The sequence below is a fragment of the Carassius carassius genome, chromosome 21 (assembly GCF_963082965.1).
Source record: "Carassius carassius chromosome 21, fCarCar2.1, whole genome shotgun sequence".
Classification (NCBI taxonomy): domain Eukaryota; kingdom Metazoa; phylum Chordata; class Actinopteri; order Cypriniformes; family Cyprinidae; genus Carassius; species Carassius carassius.
The window spans coordinates 10,291,347-10,313,021 of NC_081775.1; the positions used below are offsets into that span (position 1 = coordinate 10,291,347).

Below are 21,675 nucleotides of genomic sequence, written 5' to 3' on the forward strand. Positions count from 1 at the left end.
AGGAAGATGCTGAGCCAAGTCAGAAAGTCACTCACGAAGGAGTTTGTTTCTCTTCTGGTGACTGGCGCGATAATTGAACCAATCAGATAAGAGTAAATCGAGAGTCAGCAAGAAGCTCATTTGATTGGCTACATGAAGAAGGTGGACCCGCCCTCCTCTTTCACGCTTGCAAAGCTAAGTCAGTGATAGAATCGTGCCAAAACTGTAAGCGCAGAAAGACGAACTGTGCAAACCAGGTTATTTCGGGAGCGTTTATCCTACGCACCCAACAAGTAATTTAGACGTTTGCAGCAGTTTATTTTTTAAACAAAGTTTGATTTTACGCAATTAATCTGTTTTGCAGTTCTTGACTCTGTTGCTTTCGCTTGCAAATTGATGTTCACAGACCTGCAGTACTTTTGGCCGCATCTGTGCGCTGAAACAGTGCCAAAAGTGTACACGCGGAAAAATGGAAGTCAGAAGAATGCAGATCCTTATTATTTTGCGTTAGCATGAAGCTGCAGTTTCACAATACATGAATTACACTTACGAATAACACTAAAATGCTGCAAATATTTTTTTCTTACACTTGAAAGTCGACTTACACCTTTACAAATCTTATCTTGCGCATGCAAATTTGATTTACGCTTGCAATCTTATTTACACTTTCACAAATTTTACCTTGCGCTTGCAATTCATTATGGCATAATTTTATCTTCATAACAAAGATTTAAATTTGTTTGTGGTCTATATAGCCTGCATCAAAATGAGGTTTGCAATGATGCGCCCGAAGGCACGGGTTGAAGACCCAGTCAGTGACGTTACGATATGCTAATTTGTTTAAATTCATACCGACGTCATCACCATCACAAAAATTAACTTTTTTTTTTTTTACATTGAAAAAAAAAAAAATATAGACCGACCTACCGACCCTCTATTTTTTAAAAAAAAATACTGTTACTGCAAACCAAAATATTTTTAAGGATGGCCTTATTTAGCAAGGATTCTTTAAATTGATCAAAAGTGATGATTTCTATTTCAGATAAATGCTGCTCTTCTGAACTTTCTATTTATCAAAGAAACCTGAAAAAAATTATACTCAGCTGTTTTCAACATTATCATAGTAAGAGTTTTTTTCCTTTTTTTCTTTTTTAGCAGCAAGGATTGTGTGACTGGAGTAATGATGCAAAAAAAATTGTCTTTGAAATCCCAATAAATTACATTTTGAAATATATTAAAATAGGAAACAGCTATTTTAAACAGGCTAGTAAAAATATTTCAAAATTTCACTGTTTTGCTGTACTTCGGATCAAATAAATGCAGGCTTGGTGAACACAAGAGACTTCTTTAAACAACATTAACAAGCTTACTGTTCAAAAACTTTTGACTGGTAGTGGATACTATAAGCAACTTAAATTTTTCTCTAATTTCTAGCTTTTAATTGGCTTAGAAATCTATCTGTCTCTCTATCTGTCTCTTTGAGTGTAAATCTATATTTATTCACACCAGCTCTTGAAAACCTCTATACGAACACGCTATACGAACAAAAAGTGCAGGGGACGAATTTCCGTGATGATAAAACGCACGTCCCCCGCGTAATCTACGCCCCTGATTGGCAGATACAGGTGGTAGTGATTAGTAGGCAGGTGAGAGTGACCTGGTTAATGTGACGGGTGGTGTGGCTGAATCCCTGATAGAATAATTTCTCTCATATCCCTTTAAATAGCTTTATATGGAATTGATAATTCTAAATAGGATTTTGCCTATTCAGATTTTTTTATATATCAGATTTTTGAATTTTCAGCATCATTACTCCAGTCTTCAGTGTCACATGATCATTCTACTGTTAGAATGATTAGAATTAGAAGGATCTGTTTTGCTGCTCAAGAAACATTTCTGGTTTCATGAATGTAAATGAATTCAATATAAATGAATTTAAACAAATCGAAAAGAACATAAAAGTATTTGATGTCACTTTTAAACAAATGTAATGCATTCTTATGGAATAACAGTATTGATTTATTTTAAAAACAAATTATATGCATTCTTGATGAACAAAAGTATTAGTTAAAAAAATAAAAAATCTTACTGACTGCAGACTTTTAAACAGTTGCAAAACAAATGCAAAGCTCCTTCCCAATTTTTTCTGACCATTGAGTAAACTGTAAAAACAGGTCATTTGGAACGTGTCACAGTTATGACATATTAGCACAGGACTGACCATGTTTATATATATCAATGCTGCACCTTGATTAAAATTATAACTGAACTTGAGGTAAAATAACAATAATGAAAAGAGATTTATTATTGTTGTTACTGAGTCTCCTTCATCATAAAGTGGCATCCTGACCTTCCAGTGCACATCCCTCAGGTCTGACACAACTAGCATGTTCTCTCTGGAGTTTTCACACTCTTAGACATTATGAAACTAATTCCCTTTAGTATATGCGAATCTATAAGGCCTGCAGTATTACTGTATTACTGTAGTGCCAGAGGGCAGGAGAAGAGGCTGGCATTGGTTCTCTGGTAGCTCCTCACACAGTCCTCCCTTTCATTAAAGCAGACCTCCTCAAAGAAAAGAAGTCCTTCATAGCTCGCCAAACCACCCAACAAGAGCGATGTTTAGCCATGTTGTTTTATACCCTTATAGAACACAGCGGGCTGCTGTAGGATGTCGTGAAGGCCACATGTTAGTGTGCATTTGTGTAAGTGTGTCTTAGTGTTGTCTTGGCTTTCTTTCACATACTCACAAGCATGTTATATGAAAAGAGCAATTTTCACCTGATCCCACATGCACACACTCAGCCAAACCCACGTTTTTTCCCTTGCTCTACTAAATTTTCCACCCAGTGCCGTCCCTTAAAACGGCACACAGCCACATAGACACGTACACACACACACACACACACACACATATCCTGTAATGAGGCTGGCCCCTGCTAACGAGCGGCGACCCTAAAGAGTGTGTGAACAGATCACAGCGGCCTGTCCAGCACTGATTTGAGCAGAGCTAATGAGAATAATGAGAGAGAGAGAGAGAATAAAGATTTACAAGCTGATAGAGTGAACAGGATGAGGAAAAAGTAGGAGCAAAATGTGCTTTCATAAAGAGAGGAGCAAAGGAGGGAGAGACCTTGACCTTTAGTGTCTTTTTTGTCTTTTATAACATATGCGATAGATGGATGGATGGATGGATGGATCAGACAGAAAGACTGATACGATATGATACAATACAATACAATAAAATATAATAAATAGACAGATATGATATGACACAATACGATAGATAGACAGACAGACAGACAGACAGACATAATATGATACAATACAATATGATAAACACAGACAGAAATACAGATACAATAGCTGGACAGACGGACAGACAAAGAGATAGATAGACAGACAGTTACATTACAATATGATAGACAGACAGACAGACAGACAGACAGACAGACAGACAGACAGACAGACAGACAGACAGACAGACAGACAGACAGACAGACAGACAATACAATACAATACAATACAATACGATGGCTTGTCAGACAGACAGAAAGACGCTTGTTTACTGAGAGTGTCGCAACCCTCTCCTTTTAATTTAATGTAGGTTCATTATGCTGCGTTTGGAATTAAGATTAACATTGTTTCCAATGTAGGTAAGGATATGAGCTTATCCAGAGTGTGTATGTGTGTGTGTGCTGGTCACTGCTAAGCTCATGGCTCTCTCATAAAATCTGAAGGGCAGTGGCAGTGGCAGTGAATTTAACCATCTTTCCCTTAATAAACATAGCTAGAGAAGGACAGATGTGGATTCAATCAGCTTATGTGATTAAAAGTCCAACAATCCTTCATTGATTAACTCGAGAATAATACTTTAAACAAGAAATAAATAAAACAGATCTCAGTGAGACAAAAATAAATCTTAAGCATATATAATCTATCTATCTATCTATCTATCTATCTATCTATCTATCTATCTATCTATCTATCTATCTATCTATCTATCTATCTATCTATCTATCTATCTATCTATCTATCTATCTATCTATCTATCTACCTACCTACCTACCTACCTATCTATCTATCTATCTATCTATCTATCTATCTATCTATCTATCTACCTATCTACCTATCTATCTATATATCTATCTATCTATCTATCTATTAGGGGTGGAACGGTTAAACTTTTTCACGGTTCGGTTTGTTTCACAGTTTTAGAGTCACGGTTTCGGTATGGTTCGGTATGTACTATGTTAATGGAGAAACTTAATTTTTTATAATTAAGTAATATAATTATAAAAAAAAGTAAACAAGTTTCACCCAAATTCAATTTGTCTTTTAATTAATTAAATTTAAACACATTTTATTTTTTGATAAATAAAGGGGATTTGCTACTAAAATTAAAACATGGAAGAAATATTGTGTGATTTATTTCTTTAAAAAATAAAGTTTTATTCATTTTTTCATCAGTAGTAGCAGCATCACATTCATTCTACTAAATATTTGTAATATTTCTAGCACAATGCCTTCATGTAAAAATTTACTTTTATTTTGACGGGTTACCGTGAATACCTTTACATTGACAGTGGTTTTACTCAAATGAAATGGTAAAATGCTTGTGAAGTATCTCAGAACTGGTGATGGTGATGTTGTTTATGTATTTATGTCTTTATTGAGATGGCAGATGCTTAAATTACTGCAAGCGTCACACGCTAAAGTCTATGTAATAAACAAACCCGCACGTCTCTACCATTCATTCATTCACACAGAGACGCTCAGAACATGCAGGATTCATATTACAACCAAATTTTGAGGCTTATCATTAAGATACCATTAACATACAGATACTGGTCCATATGGAGATTTGATTTGATTAATTTATGCTAACTTTGACAAATTCCGTGTCTGTCCATATTAAAATGTAAGTTTCATTTTCATGACTGGATTTTGAGATTCCGTCCGTGTTTTCTGCTTCGCGGAAATCATAGCGCTGTATGCATCAAGAACCGGGTTGACCGGGTACTCGGTACCACCTGGTACCATGACATTTTCATTTTCTTAGTACCGACTTGGTTTACAAAGTACCGGGTCTTTTGACAACACTACAACAGAGTAAAGATACAAATAAAATAAACAGATTTTCAGTGTTTATTTTTTAGGGATGTCTAGCATTCGTTTTTAGGTATAGAAATTGAATAAAGTAATCAAATGTAAAACAGCATCGCATATTTGACTTTTAAATTAAAGATTGTTCTTTATTAAAGTTACAAAAGCTTTTTAAACAAGAGCAGTGAGTAATTTCTTTGTTGTTGCTGTTCGATTAGTATAAAGACTGTCACTTTAAGAGAATGCACTGATACAGTAGGCCTACGTTCAGCCAGCTATGTCTGCTGTAGGATACTTACCAAAACGAGCATTTTTACATAATTTTTGTGTGAATTTGTCGATTTAAACACAATTCTTCAGAGGAGCTTATATTTGTGCGCGTTCTGAGCTGAGGCACGGGGTTTGCGCACTTCGAATGAATGCATGCACAAATCTTCTCACTCTGCGTGCGATCTTGTGTCCTCTGGCTCTAAAATGTTTAAATGTTTAAACTAACAAAGCTTAAATGAGTTTAGTTTAAACACATATATCAACGTGTGCTGTTCAGGTCTCATCTGTGCGCGTGCGCTATCAGCACCCGGGTGATGATGGAATAAATGACTGCTCATATTCCAGCATAAGGCATTCACATTGAACAAGAGTGCATGGTTTGTCCACGTTTTTAATGTCTGGGAATCCAGAATGTGCATACATCAACAGAAACATATATTACCTGAACCCTGTTTGTTTTACGTGTTATTTATAGCAAACCAGATACAGATATATACACAGATATACATATATACAGATGCTTTGTCAGATTTAAGTTGAACTGTGAAATAAATGGCCACTAAAGCTTTCTTAAAGAATACCCCTTTCTTAAAGAATACCCCTAATGAGCCATGAAATACAGTTTCACATTTTTATATTGCTTCTTTAGGTTAACTTATAAGGTTATTTGAATCAAAAAAGGTCCAGTATTTGTAAAAATGATAAATTATCGCTTTCTCTGAAACAATTTCTTCTGCACTACGTTCAACAAGTGGCTAACCGGCCTGCAAAAAATGATTGTTTTGATTGTTTCTTGAACTCTCCCCTCATCTTTCACTGGTCAGCCAAACAGAAAGCCCCGCCCCCAATCTCACCTCATTGGTTGAGCTGTTGCTGTGTCAGACTGTTCAGGGATGCTTAAACAAACAGAACAATATTTGAACTGAACAAAGTGCCACAGTTTTTACACTTTTCAGTAAAATCATGTCCCTGTATATCAAACTGAAATGAAAGAATGATTCTTGAAACTGAGAAGCTGTAATATCATAATACAAGTTTGACTAGACATGGTTTGACCGGACTAGATTACCTCAGCCTCACAGTTTACACAAATACTCCTCAAAACTCCTCCGCAGCACAACAGAAGTCCAAGTTCTTCTTCCAGAGTTCATTTTGAGTTCTTGTTGAGATGTTGAGCCAATGAACATGCCTAACAGCAGGGACTGAATATTCAGTTGCTGGAGTTGTCTCGGGCTTCATATCCAGTAGTAACGTGGTGAAGAAAGTGTTAAAAGAATGGAACAAAGTAGGACCAGAGGAGTGTGTGAGGAAGAAGAAGGGGGCAGACCGCTGGAGTTGATAGACTCCAGATGTGACTATTAGATAAACTCAAGGCAAGGGGTGTGTTTGTGAGTGTGTGTATGTGTGCTAGTGTGGGTGTGTTTATGTTGCTAGCGGGACCCGATAACGTCTGAGCTTTTCACGAAATGGAAAAGCAGGATGGAGTGACAGAGTATACATTCACACTGAGAAATCGCTGAAAGAGCAGATGAGGTATAGTTTTAAGAGGACATTTTTACCGTGTCTGTGAAATGCACAGCTGAACTGAATTTACAACTTTCTATATTTGTTCTCTGTGTTTCTTTCTTTCACGTCCACAAGAAACCCTTTTCATTTTGCCTTCCTAAAGCCCAGACTGACTGGATCTCAAAGTCCACCCACATGCAGCAGTGTTCACACATAGCCTGTCATTGTCCTGTGTTCATTAACTCTTCATAAGCTCTTTGCTGTCTGACAGCTGTTTCTTTATACTGTTGCTGGCCTAGTGACAGCGCTTCAGTGCTTTACTCTTAAAGTACTGTGTGCCGACCCAATGTGCAGGACTTTTGATTAATAATTTTTAATTGTTTTGATTGAAATTTTTCATATTAATAGTTGGACTTATGCACATTGCTGCAAAATTTCTGCAGTTTTGTTCAAGAGTTAGATTGCATAAGTAAAAATCTAGTTCATTTTCTCCATAGGAGGAACTGAGTGAAAACTTTTGAACAGGATCAAATTGATAATTTTTTTTTACATTTTATTTAAACCTGTTTTTCATGTAGTATTGACCTTCAGAAGATTACTTGCGTGTTTCCCAGAAGACAAAATCAGTTAATTTCAGAATGTTCTCACTGCCAACTCTTAATGTATCGCGTCTCCTTCTGGAGCTTCAGTAACCATTTGAACATTTTGTGTAACTGTTGCGAATGAGTTCATTCAGCTCAATTGTCATCAGTGTGGCATCAAAAGATGGCTCTCAAAATAATACGGGGTTCAAATATGCAAAAGATGCTGGAAAACCAAGAATTTGCAGGATACAGAGGATTTTATGAAAGAACAGTGGGCAGTTTAACTGTTCAGAACAAACAAGAAACAACCATCACAAAAACAGTGTTGGATCATAGATAATGATACAGTATTAGGAATTAAGCATATCACTTCCATGAAGCACTGCAAATGAATGGGGGATGAAAACAGGATGAAGATGTGTAAGTATTTTTTCTTTTGTTTAAACATTGTATTTTTATTCCATTGCCCTTTAGAAGCAACAGAAGATATTTACATGTTTCCCTGAAGACAAAATAAGTACAATAAGTACAATCGTGTTTCCTTCTGAAGCATCAGTGACCATTTGAGCCTTTTGCAGTTGTTACGTATGAGTCCCTCAGTTGTCCTAGTGTGAAAAGATGGATCTCAAAATTATAAAGTCCATGCTGGTAAGGGATCTGGAGGATTTTTCTAAAGAAAGTGGGCCGTTTAACTGTTCAGGACAAACAAGGGACTCATGAACAACCATCACAAAAAACACAAAGCAGTCATATATATATATATATATATATATATATATATATATATACACGACTGTTTTGTGTTTTTTATATAAACATCATTCTGGTCAGTCTGTGGCTAACAGAGGAAATACACATGCATAGATCATTTGATAAAGAGTTGAAGTAAAACTGGATTGTGGCATTAGTTTTCGTCTACATTTGGGGCTTTCAAATGACTTGACAGCAAACCTCCTTCCAAAGTCCAACTGAAGCAACATCCCAAAAGCATAAATGGTCATTTTTTAATACATGTACCTAATTTATTTCTGGAAGTGCACAGGCTCCAAGCACAAGGCTGAGCAATTTTCCACAATTCTGGTCTCAACGTTTATCTTGGCGTAGAACTGTCCTTCTGACATTGAACAAATATATAATCAACATTAACCACAGAAATGCAACTCTTCAAAAGTGCACTTCTTCATGAGTTTACTGGAAAAAAAAATCTGAAGGAAATGGTCTGGACTTCACATTACATGTGTATTTATTTCTCGCTCTTAAAATATGCTAGACATTTCAGTCTAAACTGGCCAATCTTGAACTAGATATGAATACATTGGTTCCATTTATCTGATTATTAAAATGATGACACTGACGTTTTACACATATACTCAGATTATATTCTTTATGTGTGAATTGGGTTTCAAATGGATGATCATTTGCTATCATTTCGGTACAAATGAAAGTGAAATGTTGCCTTTGACTGGATAGATGAGATAGAGGAAAACTATTCCAATAATCTGAGGAAGGAGAGGAAAAGCAGGAAATGAGTTGGAAAAATAAAAAACAGGCAGATCCAGATTTCCTGTTTGGGTAGGAGTGGGTCAATGTAAATTTCAAGGCAGTGTTATAAGGACTCCATTGTGTAACATGTCCGACGTGTATGCAAGTGGCCATTACACAGGGTCACGTCCGCTCCCCCCACTCAGGACTCCGGCGCTACGGGAAAAAACAGTGTTTAAAAAAATTAAAAATAAGAGAGAAAGGAAACAGTAAAATTAAACGAGAAACAACTTCTGTGCAGGGAAAGGAAATTACATACAGAACCAAAATGGCTTCTGCTATTTGCACCTAAATCTACAAAGCAACACACCTCACCATATTCCTTCCTGTATTAATAAACCAAATTGCTATATTTTTTGTTAACTGTTTATTTAAATTTTCTTCTGGGAACAGTGGTATAAAACAAAAAAGCAACTTCAAATTTAGAACCCATCCCAACCTGTCCCACCCCCTGGTAAACTTCAAAATAAATAACATAAACAATAAATAATACAAATAAAGTAATATTAATACATACATAACAATAAAATAATTTTTACAAAGATTTGAGAAAAGATGACACAACATTAAAAGCTAAAAACGCCATCAATTTACAGTTTTTACATTAGATTATCATTGTTATTGTTTTTTTGGTGGCTTAATGTGAGGAATATTTGACACCACATGTTAGGAAAAAAAATAAAAAAACTTTCCACTGAGGCAATATTTATTTATTTATCTATTTATTTATTAAGTCAGAGTATCATTCTAGCAAATTACCTTAAGCCATGTGTTATTTTGCAGTTTCTTTTTAAAATTACAGTTTACAATCACTTGCCAATGGCAATTTTCAATTACATCAAATCTCATTTGCGAAATTCTAAATAGAGCACATCGAGTTTAACAATCTGGATCCAAAAGTAAAACATACAGTTAAATTATTTTTTAGCAACAGATTCATAAACATTTAAAGACCGATCAACCTTGAGCTCTGAGGTTAAGTTTAGCCACAAATTAGTGTAATTCTAACTTTACAAAATCTGCAAAAAAGTCTAAATCCTGTCATAGAAGTCACCATTACCATGTGAACTAAAGCAGCTACTTATACTTTTGTAAAATTTGATTTTGCATATTTTGAAATAAACTTGCAGTACTTAATGGGACGAGCAGTTCATTCCTTTAGAAAAGAAAATGCATGGTCTTGCCATTTTTCTCTTTAATTTTTATAAGTTTTAGGTATATATATTATAACTCATTATTACTCATTATGAACTCATTATTATAACTCAACGCATCACAGCTGGTAGGACAGTATCCCATATAAACCCCAAATCTCCATCAAGAGTTGAAATACTACAAAATGCTGTCTCAGGTCAGTGACTGAAGTGTGTCATAGCTTTCCTGTCCAAACATCTGCAAGTTTGTATACCTATTGTCATTTTCTTACATCAAGGTCTTACTAAGAAAATCATAAACCATGTGCTGGGGAAATTATTCAGCAGACTTTGGCTTGGATTGTAAGTGATTTAAAGACACGGATCAAAAATAAATTCTTTATAAATCCTTTTGTGAAGTTCACGAAAGTTTGTGGATCCCAACTGAGCATAACTGCTCCAGAGTTTTAAAGACCCTGTGAAAGCACTTGATGAGTGCAGTTTTCTGTCTTGTATGAACAGATTTCTTGTTAAAACAGGAAGTTGGGCCTGGATGTATCCAATAGCTTTTGCCTTTTTTTTATACAAAGCCAGTAACATTTAGTTTACATCAAAGACATAAACATGCTGTGAAACATACTTAAGTGTTAAGGAATATACTTAAGTATGAATATACTTGAATTGCACTTGAATTACATTTAATTAGATGTTATTTACAATCAAAAGAAAATGTCATGTAATATAAAATGTTTAATTAAATGCTGTCAGCTAAACTTCAGGGTATTTTTGTCCCACTTAAGTTGGAATTAAGTACATATTTATATGTAATGTCTTTGAAATATGATCATTTATGGTAAATAAAATATACTTCAGTATAACTTCTATTGGATATATTAAATATATTTAAATATATTTGTAATTACACATTTGTAAAGATGAATTTGTATTACTGTATATATTAAAATATATTACGTTTAAAGATACAGGTTGTAGGACATGCCACTAGATGGTGCACTACCAAAACAATAACAATCGCGTGGTTTGATGATGCTTGGAATGACGGGATTTGTTGTCTTCTAACACAATACGGCACGACACTCCTCCGCCGCCTGGTGGACGGCGAGGGCTCCTCCGCATTCGGGCCGAGAGGACCAGGCCTCGCTCCATTCCCACAGCTCTCGGCTCCACCCCACTCGTCACAAGACACAATTACGAAAGTGTACTAAGTGACGTTTATTTCAGTATTGCATTACCTGTTGGACGGCGAGGGCTCCTCCGCATTCGGGCAGCCATCAGGAATCCCCCATTCCCTGCTCCTCCCCATTCTGGCGGATGGCAGCAGGCTCCAACCCCAGGCGAATTGCGGCGACTCCTCCACTCCCTCACGGACAGCAGCTGTCCATCCACTTCATAGGTGGCCGGCAGCGAGCTCGTCCATCCCCCCGGCAACTCACTCCAGCCTACCGCCTCGAGCGTCCATGGCGTCAGACTGCTACACCCTGCTCGATGGCACCACGGATTCACCCTACCGGCGAGGGATCTTCGGCAGCGCGTCCCTCCTTCCTCCTGGGTTTCCGCACCAAAGTAACAATGTATAAACTTCATAATCATGGGAAGAAGGAGGCGGGAACCGGCGAACATTTAAATAAAACTTCAATAACAAAATAAACACAAAACACCACGACAGCCCCTAACGGACGACTGACGTGCACAAACAAAACCAAGACACCAAATAAAATCCAGGCCTGGTCCTCTCTCGTCCTTCACTGTCGTAGCTCCTCTTGTATCCTTCAGATCTCCTCTGTGGGACTCAAGACCGGTGAGTGGCGCAGGTGTCGCTGATTTCCAAATCACTCCACCAGCCTCGCTCCGTTCCCACAGCTCTCGGCCCCGCCCCACTCATCACAAGACACAATTACGAAAGTGTACTAAGTGACGTTTATTTCAGTATTGCATTACCTGTTTTTTTTTTTATATATACTTTTAAGATCTGAAGTACACTACAAGTGCACATCCAGTGCAGTTAAGCAAGCTTCTTTTTCACAATTAACAATAAAAAGTATAGTCAGGTTCATTAGTATTGTAGTCAACAAATCAAGTGTACATTATGTACATTATGTACATTGCAAGTGTACATTATGTCCGAGTCAGCAATATTTTTATCTAGAAAAGAAAGACAGTAAATTGTAAGTATATAAATATGCTAATAGATCATTTTGTGAACTTTAGGAATATATTGCCATACTGACAAACAGATTAAGAGCCATAAAACTCCAGATTTCATGAGTCTTTAATCACTCCAGCCGTGCTGACATTGTGGTTCTGCAGTGTGTGTGTGTGTGTGTGTGCTCCAGACTTTAGGAAGAGAACTCTCCCCATTCCACATTCCCCATCTGAGCGATAAGAGAGTGTCTGTGAGCAGTTGTGTTGATCTTCACACACAGAGAGCACACTTTGCTCTGACCTTTACTTTAGCAGTGTGTGTGTGAGGAAACAATGGGTAGAGTCTCTCTTTTCATCACAGTGCTAATGATTGTTAGGACACGCTAGCCAGGAAACTACTATTGTTCCCCGTCCAAGAGCACTGCTATTGGCACACACACACATTTGTGAGGAGGTTCATTCAACAATTCACATTCATAGACTGAAATACTCTACAACATGTCCTATTTATCCTGCTGTCGCACTCTTTTGTAGTCACAGGAATTCAAACACATGTATTTAATAGCGCATAACTTTCTCCTGCGGTCACTTTCTCACCTTCTTCCCCTCCGCTTCTCTCTGTATATTGGCTCTGATAGCTATCAATGTGTCAATCATGCAGCACTCAGTGGGCCATAAAGATGTGACAGGCCAGCGCTTTACTGCATTCTGTCATGCCGGTGTTAATGTCTTGGTTCCCTGCAAATACATATAGCATATCTGTTATCAAGCTGTGTAATGTTCATGTTTATATTCAGCACATGATATCATGCTCTGGCTTTGTTTGCTGTAGTTTCAGCACTGATAGAGCTTCATGGATGAAGCACATTAGGAAAGAGATGATGATTGATTGGTGGATTGCTTGTTTTGGTTCAATATTAGCCACATAATCAATTCAGCATATGTTCATTTGCTAAGACAGATAACTCAGTTTTTTAACAATTTTCAAAAATCATGTTTTTCACTGTGCATTCTAATTAATATAAATCAAACTGCAGTTGGGTTATTTTGATTAGGTTAAAACAACAACAACAACAACAATACAGCTAACTTACACAATAAAACACAATAAAAACATGCTAACATAATAAAAAAACATGATTTTTGAAAAAAAAAAAACTTATCTATTTTTGCAAATAAACTCTTCACATTTAGTAGAAAGGCTACAACCTAAATTATAATAATACATAAACCTGAAAATACAGTATATGCATATAATGTGTATATATACAATGTTACATATAATTATACTTTAATATATAATTATACACTTTGTAATACACATACAAAGTGAAATGTATTTTATTTTAAAGCTAATTCTAATTATGTGTATTCTAATAAAATGATTGTTATCACATATACAGGTATTATTTCTAATTATATTAAAATTAATGACAAGATAATTTTTTATAATAATGTAATTTGTATTTTAAAGTAGCTTATTATATTAAGCATACAACACACATACAACTATAATGCATAGAAAATTATATGTATTTTATATACATTTTAATTATTGTACATATATAATACACACACACACACACACACACACACACAAATACTAAATAAATTAATAAATATTAATGTTTAAAATATATTTTTATTTAAATGTTAACATGTATAAAGCACTATATTTCATAGTAATTCATAATAATACTGTCTAAACTTAATAATTTAATGTAATCAGAATTAATGAATAAATCTCAGAACAGTGATGGGGAATGCAGGGAATAAGTATTGTATGTTTTGATTTAAAGTTGAGCCATTATGAAACTTGAGTCGACCCTCATCATCCTCAAAATTCCCTCATGGTCAATAAAAAAACATGCAAGAGTTTCAGAGGTCAGTTTGTCAGTGTTAAGCGTATGAATCCCTGTTTTGATGACCGAATATGCTGATAAGTGCTTTAACACATGGACAAAAGCAAACTCGGAGATCCGGGCCAGGACAGAGGTGGCATGAAACATTACCTTCAAAGCTTGTACTGGAAATGAATATTTAGGGTTTTTCTTGTGAAGGTGTAACTTCACTGTGGGAAGAATCACTTTAAAAGCCTCCACTGTTTAAAGAGAGCATCTCCACTTTCTCCTGTGATGTGTGTCTGTTTTCTCTGCTCGGGGGATCTGCCTCTATTTTGAGCCCAAGGACCAGGTGTGGTTTGAGGTCTGGTTTAAAAAATGCAGGGATTCTCTTTCTTTCTCAAACAGAGACATGACAAAGTAAACTATGTTGAAGGCAGGGAAAGGGTCTTGTGGTCAAAGGCGTATAAAATGTGTTTCATATTTTATTTCAAGTTATTTTATGCTGACATGAACTGGTTGTTTTTGGACTCCAGCAATGGTCAGCATATACAAACATGCAACTTTCTTTTCTTTCAAAGCACATGTACATATGTATTCATCTGTTTTAGTATATTAAGTACAGTAAATTAAGGCAAAAATAGCATTTATTGCTCAAATGTAGAAAAAAGAGTTGCTTTTTAAATTAACACAGAAAGTGTAATCCATGGGAAATCTACACAAAGATATCAGTTAGAGTACATGTAAGTCGATCTGCTCAAAGGTCTCTGTGTTTGTCTCTTTCTCAGGGATCTCAGGAATAACTTGATCAGCACCATCATGCCCGGAGCCTTTCTGGGTCTCACAGCTCTTCGAAAACTGTAAGTACACCTTAAAATCATAATCAGTTATTAAAACAGGACACCAGTTGCACACTTTAGCAATAATGTGGCTATAATCGCATTAACTTTCACTTACAAAACTGTTAGGGGCCGTTCACACAGAATGAGATTTTCCATTCCAGCGCACTACTTTTTCATTGTTTTTCAATGTAAACACTGGCTAGATGGACATGAATGACCATTGTGTTTGTAACTTTTGCAGTTTCTTGAACACGAGCACTGTGTTTTTAAGACTTTCAAAGAGTGTCAAGTTAAAAGAATTTCAAGAACCATCAACCAATCAGAAAACACCAGTATGGTGGAGGAGGCATTGTGCACTGCTCTTAAAAAAGAAATACTGAAGCAAAAAATTATCCTTAATTTTGAATTTTTGTAAAGCGCATTTGCAGCAGTACCCAGCCATAGGCGAGACGGCTCGCTCGCTCATTGGGTGCTCTGCAGCAAGTGCACAGCCTATCGAGCGCAGGCTGATGCAATATCAGACCAATAAGGACGCTTCGCGCCCATCACGCCACTTCCCGCCGAAACGGGTGTGGCCCAACCCTATAAAAGGAGCTCGAAAAGGCTGACTCACCTGATTTATTTCATCGCCGAAGCGAACCAGAGTGAATCGTACGCAGGGCAGAGAACGCAGTACTCGTTCCCTCTTCTAGAGAGAACCGAGGTTACGTTAGTAACCGAGTACGTTCTCTTACGAGAGTTCTCTCGTACTGCGTCTTAGCTAAGACGCTACGGGAACCCCATGTAAAACGCCGTGCGCGCAGGGATCACACACCAATAAACCTGAAGCAACGCCCAGGATTTACAGTGCACAGTCACCCGAGGGACTCACAGAGAGCCCAGGACAGGAGAGGGGGGAAGCCCTCCGTCCCATATCTAGCAGCACACGTAGATGCGGCAATACAATCATCACACAGTCGAGGCAACGCCTGACCAATGTGGCAATGCGGGTCTTACGCAATACTGCGCAGCGCATAACGCTCACGAACTCAGAATTCCGGCTATACCGACAGCAACCTTGCTTGCAAGGCGGGAACCTCCAGGTTATAGAACCTGATAAATGTAGACGGCGTGGCCCAACCTGCCGCCATACATATATCCTGCAAGGAGATCCCAGTAGACCACGCCCACGACGAGGCGACGCCCCTCGTGGAGTGTGCTCTGACGCCCAGTGGGCACTGAAGGCCCCTGGAAGCGTAAGCTAATGCTATGGTGTCAACTATCCATATGGATAGAGTCTGTCTCGAAACAGCCATTCCCTTGGAACGTCCACTGAACGAGACAAACAGCTGCTCAGTCTGTCGAAAGACAGCGGAGCGAGACACATAAGCTCTTAAAACCCTAACAGGGCAAAGAAGACTCGAGTCTCCATCCTCTCCCGACACCGACAGGGCAGACAGGGCAATAACCTGAGCCTGAAACGGTGTGTTGAGGGACTTTGGCACGTAACCATGCCTAGGTTTGAGTATGACCCTTGAGTCATTAGGCCCAAACTCCAAGCACGACTGGCTCACCGAGAGCGCGTGCAGGTCACCCACACGCTTCACTGAACTGACTGTAGATGTAAATTTTATTTTACAATGTTTTTGTGAGCTGTGTGATCCTAGCACGTGGGACTATGGATGGAAATTAGCCTTTGGCTATAATCCGGCATTTTTACATGCATGTACTCCATGTTATGTTCATTAAAATGCATTGTCCCAATCAAATAAAATAAATTAAGCGAGAGCCAACAAGAACACCGTCTTAAACAACAGATGCTGGAGGCTAATCGATTGGATAGGCTCAAAGGGGGGACCCTTCATGGCCTCCAAAACCATCGCGAGGTCCCATATAGGGACTGACGGAGGTCTGGGAGGATTCAGCCTCCTAGCTCCTCTAAGGATGACCAAGTCGTTCCTTCCTATTGACTGACCGAGCGCTGTTTCAGAAAACGCTGCGATGGCCGCCACATAAACTTTGAGCGTGGATGGGGCCCTGCGCTTATCCAACAGCTCCTGTAGGAAGGAGAGAACCTCCGTCACCTTACAACTAAGGGGTGAACATCCCCGAGCTGTACACCAGCTGGAGAACACTGACCACTTCGAGGCATACAGCCGTCGTGTCGACGGAGCTCTAGCCTGAGTGATGGTATTTAGCACTCCCACTGAGAGATCAGCGGGTAACCGTTGAGCGCCCACACATGGAGGGACCACAACTCCGGTTGAGGGTGCCAAATCGAGCCCCTGGCCTGCGAGAGGAGGTCCTGTGGAGATGGGCACTGAGGAGTGGGCATCATCACTACATTTATAGCACCATCGGCCATGGCCGGAACACCAGAAATAACGTTTTGATATTTCGGCCCGAAGTATGTGTGCTACTTCTGTTTTGACCGTGGTTTTGACGCGCGCTAAAAAGCGCGGAGGGCGTCGAAAAAACTGTAGTGAGTAGCCTCTCTTTATAATGCCTAGCACCCAATCCGAAACCCCTGGAAGCGCTGACCATGCATCTGCATGAATGGCTAAGGGCTGGATGCGAAGCGCGCTCTGTTGCCTGGGCAACGGCGGCGCTTCGGTGTGCTGTAACATGGGCGTTACGCCTGTGGCATTTGAGGCGGGGAGCGCGCTGATCACAGCGGGCAGATCGCTCCTCCTCGACCCCGTCCCGGCGCTTAACCGATTGAGGGAGGGCTGAGCGGGTCCCATGGGACTCGTGATGTCTGCGAGTAACTGTGGGCTGCAAGTGTGCACATTTACTGCTTTTGACTCGCTGTCTGCCTGGGCAGAGCGTACGTGGACAGGTTTCGTTTTTACAGAAACCACGCGCCGTGTGTGACATAGTGTTTGTGGGCACTGAGTAGTGGGCACGTTTACTATGTGGTGCGCGTGACCGATCTGAGTCGATCTTATAGGCGCGAGCCCTGTGTGCAGGGCTGTGCTTACATGTGGAAATGGGCACTGAGGAGTGGGCATCGTCACTACATTTATAGCACCATCGGCCGTGGCCGGAACACCAGAAATAACACTCTTTTCGGGAAATATCTGGGTAGCCGTGATGACGGCTTTTGTGTGCAGGCAAGCGGGCACTCTTGCAGGCTTGCGCGTTGCAGAAGACGCTGAGACAGTCACAATTCTTGGAACTGCAACAGCGGCGCGCTTGGGTGAGAACTCGGCCGCAGCGGAACTCGTACACCGGCGCTTTCCTAGCAGTGCTAGGATGCCTTCGGGGCTTCCGGCTTCACCGTAATCCTCTGCCGCGGCTCCCGCGGCGCGGGGCGACGGCTGGAAGACGCAGGTGCAGACGCAGCTTGCCCAGCAGCAGTGAAGATCCGAGCGAGCAGCGATGACGTCATGCGCCAGGCTTTTGATGGCAACGTCGCCTTAGTCCGCCGTCCAGCAGAGGGCGGGCAAAGGTGCACTGCTATAGCCTGTTCCACCGGCGGAAGTGACAGGTAGCCTCTGTTTTTAGCATCGTCCAGTGTGGAGAATGCTGGTGAAACAGATGAACGAACTCTCGCCGAGAATGGAGCGTTCCAAGCTTTCGCCACTTCTTCGTGAAGCTCAGGAAGAAAAGGGGCGTGCTTTGAGCTGGGAGAAAAACGCTCATCCGGGAGAAAGCTACCATCCAGCCGGGAACGAGAAGGAGGCGCTGGTGCAGACCACTCGAGGCCGAGGCTCGCCGCTGCCAGCGTGAGCACTCGCATCAGCTCCTTATCGATATCAGCTCGTCTGCTGGGCCTCTGAGCAGAAGGCGCGAGATCTACGGAGCTCGCCCAACCCTCACTGCCCGAAGCTAGCAGAGAGCACGTGTCCTCTTCCTCCGACGCGGCCCTTGGATCCACTTCCTCGGAGGACGCAGTGGCAGACAGCGGGCGCTGACCATCGGGAAGCGATGCAGGGGAGGCCGGTGAAGCGGAGGGAACCGGCGAGCTCGGTAGAGCTGGAGGCGGTTCCGGCAGACGCTGAGAGCGGCGCTTTTTACGGCGCTGCGGCGCAGCGGAGGATGCACGCTTAGAGAAGAACACCCGGCGAGTCCTCAGAGTCACCATAGACATCAGCTCGCGGGGCTCTGCATGAGCCGCACGAGGGCATCTTTAAAAAGACGCAGCTCTTTTGTGAGTGTGCGTCGCAGGGCGAACACACACAAGGATATATAAAGGATATAGGCGCCGGAGAGCGCAGCAGGAACGGCAGTGGAAGGCGGCGAAGGCCAGCAGCTTCAGAATGGCTCGTCCCGCTGAGATGCCTATCAGACGGCGCTTGCTTCCTTCATGATCCAGCGATGCGTGAGCTTCGCTGAAGAGATGAAAAATCAGGTGAGTCAGCCTTTTCAAGCTCCTTTTATAGGGTTGGGCCACATCCGTTTCGGCGGGAAGTGGCGTGATGGGCGCCAAGCGTCCTTATTGGTCTGATATTGCATCAGCCTGTGCTCGATAGGCTGTGCACTTGCTGCAGAGCAGCCAATGAGCAAGCGAGTCGTCTCGCCCATAGGCTGGGTACTGCTGCAAATGCGCTTTACAAAAATTCAAAATTAAGGATAATTTTTTGCTTCAGTATTTCGTGAAAAGAGACTTTTCACGTAGCGTCTTAGCTAAGACGCAGTACGAGAGAACTCTCGTAAGAGAACTAGATCTTGTGTTTTTTGAAACAAATACATATTCTGTGTGAATGGCCCCTTAAACAGTTTTTTTTTTTTTTTTTTTTTATTGAGTGTCAATTCATAGAGTGAGATTTGGTGCAAATGTAATACTGGACTGGGACATTGAAATAAAACATATTTAAAAATATATACAGCACTAGTAAGTACATAACTAAAAGTAGCAATTCTAGTAACTTAACTGCATTTTTCAGCAGTGCGACAGTAGATCAGTTGTTCATAATGCAAAGTAATTTTTCCTTTAAATCAAAACAAATATTTCCAACATGTACAGTTGCTTCAAAACATGTGGACAATTATTCTGCAATTAAAGCGTGAATGTGTTTTCATTAACAACATTTATTTTTAACGGTACGAATGTACTTTTTAAGCAGAAAGAAGTGCATTTGGTTTCACTTAACAATTAATTTAAATAAAAACATGAATTGATAGTGGAGCATGTTGTAGTACCTGTTGTAGTACCTTTTCTACTCTTCCTCATATTGAAACAAATTGAGTAAAATTGAAAAAAGTTTAAAAGTAAAAAGTTTTGTAAATTAAATCAATCAATCAGTCATACCATTCAAAATGTAGAATAAATGTTTTTAATGTGTTTGAAAGAAGTATGCTCACCAAGGCTATATTTATGAGCAAAAATAATTTTCAGCATCGATAATAATAGGAAATGTTTTCTGAGCAGCAAATCAACATATTGGAATGATTTCTGAAGGATCATGTGACACTGAAGACTGGAGTAATGATGCTGAAAATTCAGTTTTGTATCACATGAATAAATTACATTTTTGAATATACTGTTTTACAATAGAAAACAGTTATTTAACATTTTAATAATATTTTGCAATATTACTGTTTTTACTGTATTTTTCATCCAATAAATATAGCCTTGATGAGTATAACATATATTAATAGCCTGTGGTGTATAGCTGGTGCATAGTACTGTGATTGTAATTGAACTAATATAAGTAGTTTGAAACGCTACAGTTTCAAAGTTGAATCATTGATCACTGTTTAATGATTGCTTCATGATGATTTCCAAAGTTTGCTAAAACTGGAACACAGAATAACAGTGCATCTGAATCATTGTAATCTGTACAGTGACCTGTCCAGTAACCGAATTGGCTGCCTGACCTCAGAAGTGTTCCAGGGACTCACCAACCTCACAAAATTGTAAGTCATTATTTCTGAAACAAATATTTATTGGAATACAAAAACACAGAAAATCAGAATCACTCTTGAAAGTGTTGCTGTGCTGTCCAGCAGAATAACATATGTCCGCTAATGATACACAGAGCATCTGTTGCAAATTATGCCTTTTATAATGTTCTTGTCAATATTTAAGAATTGCAAAATGTTTCATTTGTGTTCTTATATTATAGAAACATCTCTGGAAACATCTTTTCCTCTCTGGATCCACATTTGTTTATGGAGTTACACTCTCTAAAGCTGGTGTGAGTAAAGTGAAAGTTCTCATGGTGCACATGCTCATTTTTTGTATAGAAATTAGGGCTGTGAATCTTTGGCAAGGCAGCGATTCGATTCGATTCATAGGTTTTCGATTCGATTCAAGAACGATTTTTGCAAATTTAGAACGATTCAATTCGATTCGATTCACAATTAAATTCGATTTGATTCGATTATAACAATTCGATTCTGCATTCTTTAAGTGCATTCACGGGATTATTTAAATGCTTCTACTAAATTCTTTAAATGCTTAGTCAGGGGGCAAATTACAGTAGCATTTATGGTTAGAGAACCATAGGTTAGAAAAAAACAAAAAAAAAACCTTTTGTCCATTGTTAAATGCTAGTTTAATGATGCGACATGGCATACGTAAAAATGTATGTATGTTTCCTTCGTATATTCGGTTCATCCGCATTGTTTAAAAACATTTATCATTCAATGGATCTGTGCGTATGATTTAGACACTTACATTTCTGCTCCGTCCATGCAATAAATACAGCTGTCGACGGCTCCGGTAACTCCGTCGGTAAGATGCAGAGAGCCATTGACAAACTACAGAAAAGTAAAACTACTT

The 21,675-nt window shown here is 39.4% G+C and overlaps 1 protein-coding gene across 1 annotated transcript in view; it reads left to right on the forward strand.

Moving 5' to 3' along the window:
- The window catches only part of LOC132097509 (adhesion G protein-coupled receptor A2), a 98,407-nt gene that overhangs the window by 59,624 nt on the left and 17,108 nt on the right, over window positions 1–21,675 (forward strand). Inside the window, exons 3-5 of the mRNA XM_059503261.1 lie at window positions 14,913–14,984; window positions 20,736–20,807; window positions 21,017–21,088. Coding sequence (XP_059359244.1) covers window positions 14,913–14,984; window positions 20,736–20,807; window positions 21,017–21,088 — 216 coding nt within the window. The remainder of the gene's footprint in view (window positions 1–14,912; window positions 14,985–20,735; window positions 20,808–21,016; window positions 21,089–21,675) is intronic.